Here is a 7,915-nt window from a genome sequence, read left to right on the forward strand (position 1 = left end):
CCTTTCCATTAAAAGCATAACGGAAATACATAGTTCAGATATCCACAGACCCAAGTACCAACTACATTGCAAGGAAACTAGAAAGGGGAGGCGAGTTTAAAGCACCACTGGAAAACCCACCATGAGCACTCGTCATCGAGCAGCTCATTGCGGGGCGAATGGTCTTGCAAAGGCTCATACTCCCTCCGTCCGGGAATAGTTGTCCCCGCAGGATTTTTACAAAAAAACCCTTCACGTTTGCCAGACCAAACCCGCACTCCCTCTCCATCTTCCTCCGACACCGGCCGACTCCAACGCCGCCCCGCGCCACCGCGCCGTGCAGCTCCCCTGCGCAACCGCGCCGCGCTGCCGCGCCGCGCCGCCGCGCAGCTCCCTCGCAGCTCAACCGCGCCGCGCCGCCGCACCATCGTTCCGCGCTCCCCTGCACAACCCCTAAAAATCCCCCATTTCCCTTGTTGCTCGAGCTCGACTCCTCCACGCCGGACGCCGCCTCGTCCACACCGCCGGACGCCGCCTCGTCCACACCGCCAGACGCCGCCCCGCCCTCACCGCCGGAGCTCCCCCGCCCCACGCCTCCGCCGTGTTGCTTCCGGCGGTCGGCGGATTAAGGCAGCGGCCTCGCTGGCCCATGGAACCCGCCAGAGTTCAAAGGTCTCCTTTTTCCCCTTCTGCTCCCTTTGATCTCTTGCAATTTTCTTCTTCATCTTCTTCGATTGGTCTACTGGAAACAGAACAGAGGTAAACAAAGCAATCTTTACTGAAAACATAACAGAGTTGCATGGTGGCATTCGAGGTTGAACCTGTACTGAACAAAACAAGGCTGAGATGGATGGATGGATAGATTGTGTGAGATGAAATATGAGAATCTTGCTTTGTGTCAATTTCAGTTGTCCATCAAGTACTCCATTCACATTGCTGCTGCTCCATCTTTATTAATCCTGAAATAACATCAATGTTGTACTCCATTCAGACTGTTGTTATCTAACTGAATTTCAGTTGTCAATTTTTTTGCACTCACATGCTTCTATCAGTGGTTATCTAACTGAATCTTGCTCATTTGTTTGTCACCTGTAGATGCCATGCTCAATTTTTTGGTAAAGCTACTCGAGTTGCCAGCAATGCATGCAAAGCGGCAACAGTTGGCTGCTCAGTTTTTCTTGTACTGCCAAGATGGAAGGTGAGCACCAATATTTCTGAAACTAGTGATTTGACACTAGTGAAAATTCAGTTACTGCTTGAGTGATTTGACACTGTTGAAAATTCAGTTACTGTCAATTCTACAGTACACAAGATTCAGTGTAAATCTTCAAAATGAATTGCTGTTAGTACACGATCAATTAACTAATTTGGCATTATTACTCCCTAGAGAATGGATTGTACAACACTGAAAATTACTCTGAATGTACTCCAGTTGACTGTATATTCACTGAATGTACAACACCAAAAATTACTCCAATGACTGTACATTGACTGCATATATTTCATTGATGTCAAATTTTATTTATGTGTCAAGTCTGACATCAACTTGTAAGAAGAATAAGGGTGAGTCCAAGATCAGGTGATTGAGTGAGTGATGTGGTTGCTGAAGTTCAGACATGTTCAATGAGAACAACTACCGTGGAGATTAAATTCAATGAGAATAAATTCAAATAAATCCAAATAAATCCATCATGTCAGGATTCTTGATCAAAGACCCACTTAGGAGTAGTTTGTCATTGTTAAACACAAGTTTAAAATGAATATGCTTCTTTTGCTGTGGTAATCCAAAATGCTTCTTTTGAGTACAGTAGCTGTAAAACTTAGTCTATCTGGAGCTTGAGCTTGTGAGCTTCTTTAGCAAGATTACTGAATACACTGAATTTGTCATTATAATTTATACTGTGAACTGAACACTAACACTTTTACAATTAATTAGGACTATACAAACACTTTTACAGTTCTGAACACTTTTCACAAGATGAAGCTCTTGATCTTACAGTAAAACTGTTCTGAACACTTTTCACAAGATGAAGCTCTTGATCTTACAGTAAAACTGTTCTGAACACTTTTCACAAGAGGAAGCTTGGTTTTTTTTTTGATCTATACTTTTAAAGTTCAAGACACTCATGTAAATTAAATAAATCAAATGGTGTATAAATGGTGTATAAATCCTCTTGGAAACTTTAGGTATGTTTGCAATTGGACAAATGGTGTATAAATCCAAATAAATCAAATAAATTCAAATAATTCAAATAAATCCAAATAAATCCAAATAAATCCAAATACGTCTATCCTTTCTTTCCCTATCCTTTCTCATTGAACACATGACACAATACATACACATGACACAAGCCATACACATGACACATCAAATACTCCTATCCTTTCTTTTCTTTTTCCCTTTCCCTTTCTTTTTGAGCTTTCTCTATCTACTCATTTCCTTGTTCTATAATGGCCATTGTATCAGTAATTAGCTCAGGACTGCAGTATACACCGGTTATTTCTTCTCCCCCATTTTGTAGACGGTCCTTGTGTAGATGCGGCAGCTTATAGTTGTTTCCTCCTTGATCTTTCATCACTTCCACCATGACTGCTTGCAACGTCATAAAGCTTTTGAACAACTTATGGGGATCGTAGTTCTCAAACTCCTCCTCTACACCCTGTACTAGTTCCTGTATATTCATAGGCGCTCTGCAGTCGGTTAGGGATTGGAGGGAGCAGTGGAAACAAAGATCCAGAACATTGAGCTCAGGGCTGTTTGGTGGTTGTTGCAATAATCGAATATCCAGATCTGTCTGTGCCACGGCTTCTAGAAAACCAGCATCATTAGGGAGGACATGCGGTGTTGCATTATCTTGTTGAATAAAGATCGTTGTGTCCTCGTCACCGTCCGACCATTTGTCTTGAATGGCAGGGATTACTTTATTGATCAAGTAATCTCTGCACACAGGTCTAGTAACTTTGACCGGCTTCAACTCTATTGTCCCCCTATCTCTGTTCTGGCTTGTTCGTTGTGCCTCGGTCTATACCACGAAATGGCCAAATGCCAAGTTTCCCATCAAATATCATCTCCCCATCTTCATTGTAGCGAGGTTTGGCTACAGCTGTTAGAAACATTACCTTCCCAATGCTATGAGTATTGTGCACAGTTCGGTTTGGTTCTTCTTCTCCAGGCGGTACGTAGTAGCTACTCTTCACTCGGGTCATGTCATACCATTTCTCGTCGATGTGGACCATATTTGTCATTGGCTTGAAACTGGGCCAAGGACTTGATATCCATCTTTCATCCATCATGGATAGGCAGAACTTTAGTCTCGCTATCTTGTTCTGTGGCTTGAGGGTGGGTTTGATGGTGCTTGTGATGCGTTTCAGCTCTTGCAATTGAAATCTGTCATGTAGGGTTGATCGGGGCACACCTAAACACCTTGCTAGAGACCGGATTGTTCTTATTTTGTTCAAGGGGATTGTGGCTGTTCTCGACAGATCTAGTTCTTTTCTCTTCCTACCACTTTTGTTCTTCTTGCTTGAAACATCAACTTCTTGGCCTGCTGCAAGTTGTCGTTTGGCTAGATTCCATATTCTTGTAACTGTTCGCAGGTGAACATTCAGCATAGTCGAAATGAGCACCTTGTCATACACGTGAACCTGTCCATCTCTAAGCTCGATTACTCGCAGAGCAAAGTAAACACCATGTCTCTCCTTGTCTGTCAAGTCCTTCCCTCTTTGATTGCCATGTGCATCAGCTTCTTTCACTTCTGCATATTCTTGTGCATCTTGAGCTTCTTCCAATTCTGCATCTTCTTATGCCTCTTGAGCTTCTTCCAATTCTGCATCTTCTTGTGCCTCTTGAGCTTCTTCCTCTTCAGGAAACCAATTCAATTCAATGTCTCCATTCTCATCTTCCGGCATCAAGTTCAAATCAATAGCGTCACCTTGTTGAGCTTGTTCTTCTTCTTGAGCTTCGTTCTCCTCTTCCAGCATCAAGTTCAAATCAATAGCGTCACCCTGCTGAGCTTGTTCTTCTTCTTGAGCTTCGTCCTCCTCTTCCGGCATCAAATTCAAATCCATAGTTGTGTGCTCCTGTCTGATCTCATAACAAGAGTATACAAAAGATGAATGGTGAGCATATAATCATAACAAGAAAACCATGAAGAATCCTAGACAAAAAGCAAATAAACCAAGAAAGGGAAAAGTAGATATTAAAAGTACTCCTTGTTCATAAGCAACTACAGGTCCTAGAAAACTAGAACCTGGCATGGCTACATAAGGGCATTTCCACTATTCATTTGATGGAAATAATCTTAAGCAAATGTTGAACTATTGGTCATTTCCACTGTTCATATGATGCGAAATTTTTTACAGCCAGTGGATGCTTGAGTCAAGGCAAGAAATTTAGTTAACTTAAGGCAAGAAATTCAGTTAACTTAATCTGAATAATTCAGAGATATGTTCATTCAGAGAATTGTTTAGATATGTTCATTCAGAGAATTTGTTGGTACTCTTTGCTTGTGTTGAATAACAAGAAGATTTTTCCCTATTGGATGATCTACACACTGAATGCATCAATTTAGAGTAAGATGAACCTGACATTAACATTTGGTGTTTATTTTGAACCTGACAATGAACCTGACATTAACTAAACAACAATAATTCAGTAGTTTTCTCAAATTTGGTGGAGTACTGCTCACTGAAAACAGTGGAGTATTCACTCAAATTTAGCATCTCCTATTCACTGCAAACTGATCTACTCCAGTACTCCATCTTGACAAATTACAGTGCTGATTTTGGAGTAAACTGGACACTGAATTTGACAAACAGTGGAGTATTATTCTACACAGTGGAGTATTCACTCAATTTTTTTCTGGCCTGCCCGGTGGTGCTTTCCTTTTCTTTTTTCTTTGAGATGCAGTGACTAAAGGACTCGTTTGAGCTGGCTATTGTCTGAAGTATTTCATGAGTTAGCTTTCTCATCATGCAGGTGTAAAACGATGGACCTCTGATCTGAAGAAATAAGATAATCTGCTCTGTGTTGCAAGTTGCTGTCATGCCGCCGGTGTCATTAGTTCGCTGTCATCTGAGAAATATGCGTCCTCCATGAAGCCAAGGTTCAGCCCTATGTTTTCCTCCCGGCTGCTCGAAGCTCACTTTCAGAGCTGCGTCGACGAACTGCCATACGAGCTGTCACACCCGGTTCATCCTCCGGCTGTTGCCGGCCGCAAAGTACAGGTGAAGGCGCAGGCATGCCCTTATTGTTCACCTCCAATTCACTAAATCTTGTCCAATTTTTTCTACTCAGTCTATAACATTCAGTTTGATTTAGTCTTGTCCAGTTAACTGAAGAACATGTTTATCCAGACTAAGAACATTCAGTTAACTTCTTTGACATTGGAGTTGAACACATTCAGTTAACTTTTTTGCAACATTTCTGCAGAGTAGATGATCAATTGTGTTTCAAATTAATGAACAAGCGCAATGTATAGAAATTGGAGCTCAGGTTCTTCTTCTCACCGGCAGAAGAACGAGCAGGGGAGCTCCGGGCGGCAGCACGAGCAGGCCCGTCGGGGAAGAGCAGCAACTTGCAGACGAGCAGCAGAAGAAGCTCGAGGTTGAGGAGGAGCTTGAGTCCCAGGCCCGCCTGGAGCTCCAGGTCCAGGCACTCGAGACCCAGGCGCGTGCAGGTCCTGTGCGGCGCCGGCGCAGGCCCTGGGCGGCGGGAGGGATAGCAGCGCAGCCCTGGGCGGCGGGAGGGGATCGCGACGCAGCCCTAGGCGGCGGGAGGGATCACGGCTGGAGAGGATGGCGGCGGAGCAGCGCCCTTCAGCAGTGGAGCCGCCGCCCGTCGAGGTGGTCGCCGTGGAGGAGCAGGTGGACGGCGCGGCGCAGCTCGCCTCCGTGCGGGCGACACAGCTCGCCTCGGGCGGCGCAGCTGGGCAGGGGCGGCGGTGGTTCACAGCGGTGGCGCAGGCCCTGGCCGTCGTCACCTGCTCGGCCTTATGGTGGGTGCCGACGGTGGCGCGGGCGACCACGGTGTGCGTCGGCGACGAAGAAAGGAGGAAGAAGTAGCGGGGTCTGATTAGCAAGAGATTTGAAGCTAGAAGGGGTTTTCTGCAAAATTGTAAATGAACTAAGCAGTGGACAACTATTCCCGGATGGAGGGAGTACATACGCTATAACTGATAGATACACATGGTCATACACCTCTTCCTATGGGGGTTTAGCTGTGATCAGCCCAGGATAATGTAGACAAATGATGATGTTAGTGATAACAAAGACTCGTGGTAAACCGGCCCGGATGGCATTTGGGTTTTGTAAGTACAATCTTCATATCATATTCTCTCCATTGGGAATTACTTGTCGCAGAAATGAATATATCTAGATGTATTTTAGTTGTAGATACATCCATTTTCGAGACAAGTAATTCTGAACGGAAGGAGTACCTTGCAGCGGGAAGGCTTGGCACAGGATTGATTGTCTGGAGTCGACTTGTGGCCATTCACAAGCCATCTTGATGGTAGCTTCTCTTCTTCATAGTGCCTGATCCATCCCAGGGCCTGACATTGACTACTCATTGTGCCGTATGGGAGAAGGGGCTGGCCAGCTACATTACATGCACCGCCTGACCAGAGAAACAGAGTCTGCTACTCAGGTCAGAAACCCAATGCAAAAAACCAAGTCAAGTATAACAATGTTTTGCTGTGGTTATTATTATACTAGTGTGAAGAAACAGAGAGTTGGCCCAGTCAGGTTATTTACTTTCGCAAGTGCCACCACCTAACGAATGGTGCGCTATTAGTGAGGACCATTCACAAGCCGGCCCGCGCATGAAAGTTGGTCCAGTCAGTGCCCGAGCTCAGATGAGCTCGGGTGAACAGTAAAATCCAAAAAAAAAAAATTCAAACAATTGTGAACTTTTTACTGACAAAAGTTTTCAACGCTTACAAAATTTAACCATGAAATGGCATTTGTAGAAGCCATGGATAAAAAACAAAATCAATGCTTCAAAAATGTTATTTTCAAAAGCATTTTAGATCGATGTTTTTTTTGCCACGGCTTCTAAAAATGTCGTTTCACGCTGAAATTTCGCAAGCACCTAATTTTTTGTTAATGTTTGTCACTAAATAATTTAAAATGTTTTTCTAATATTTTTTTTATTTTAATGTTCACACAAACTCATTTGAGCTCGGGACTAGAAGAGTACTTTCGCAGTCAGGGGCTGGATTTGACCCAAACAAGGGCACTTCTTCAGTAGTAAACATCTCTATGAGCTCCTTCGCCAGTACATCCTTGTCCATCTGATAACGCAGTTACAAGAAGAATACGAAATTAGAAAAATCCACATTTCAACTCTGGATTAACCACTCGATTTAATTTACAATCCTCATTTTTGAAACCTCAACTTGCCCTAAAGTTTAAAAGACCACCCTGGTCTCGTTTTTGGGCTGGGGTCAACCGGTTTTGACCAAAGTCAAGACTGACTGGACGCCGACTCAGCAACCAACTCATGCAATGCAACATCTAAACGTATCCTCTCCCTCTGCCTCGATTCAGTCCACCCCGAGCCCTGCCGCTTGCCTTGGGCCTTGGCGGTGCTTCCCTTCATCCAGCGCCGTCGTTCATCGATCGGTGTCCCGGGTGCCGGAGCCGGACGGATTCGTGGTTGTCGGGGCCGGCGGTCGTGTGGAGAGAGGAGCCAAGCTCCTTTGGATCGAGCATGCACACACAATGCAAAACACATGTCGCCTCGGCCATCTCTTCATTCATCCGGCGTGGTGTAGCATAGCATGCAGTTGGTTACATACCTGCACGTCCTGCGCGCTCACGTCACGTCCAGGTGCTCGGCGACGAGGAACCTGAACCGGCCTGGAGGAGTCGAGGTTGGTGCCGGAGCCGATGACGCGGCTGGCCGGGAAGCCCGAGAGCTTCCAGGCGACGTAGG

The 7,915-nt window shown here is 45.0% G+C and overlaps 1 protein-coding gene across 1 annotated transcript; it reads left to right on the top strand.

Annotated features, from left to right (window-relative positions):
- The first annotated feature begins 1,170 nt into the window (after positions 1-1,170).
- On the top strand, positions 1,171-6,329 carry LOC123045094 (uncharacterized). Its single transcript, XM_044468065.1, has 3 exons — positions 1,171-1,177; positions 5,080-5,205; positions 5,460-6,329. Exons 1-3 carry the CDS (start codon positions 1,171-1,173, stop codon positions 6,050-6,052), a joined length of 726 nt encoding a protein of 241 aa, XP_044324000.1. The 3' UTR covers positions 6,053-6,329.
- Positions 6,330-7,915: the final 1,586 nt, after the last annotated feature.

The sequence above is a fragment of the Triticum aestivum genome, chromosome 1A, assembly GCF_018294505.1.
Source record: "Triticum aestivum cultivar Chinese Spring chromosome 1A, IWGSC CS RefSeq v2.1, whole genome shotgun sequence".
Lineage (NCBI taxonomy): Eukaryota > Viridiplantae > Streptophyta > Magnoliopsida > Poales > Poaceae > Triticum > Triticum aestivum.

What these genes read in the sequence shown, in the direction of transcription:
- LOC123045094 (XM_044468065.1), top strand. An exon ending in TTGCCGGCCGCAAAGTACAG is followed by an intron (nt 5,206 to 5,459) that starts GTGAAGGCGCAG and finishes CGCAATGTATAG; the next exon opens with AAATTGGAGCTCAGGTTCTT.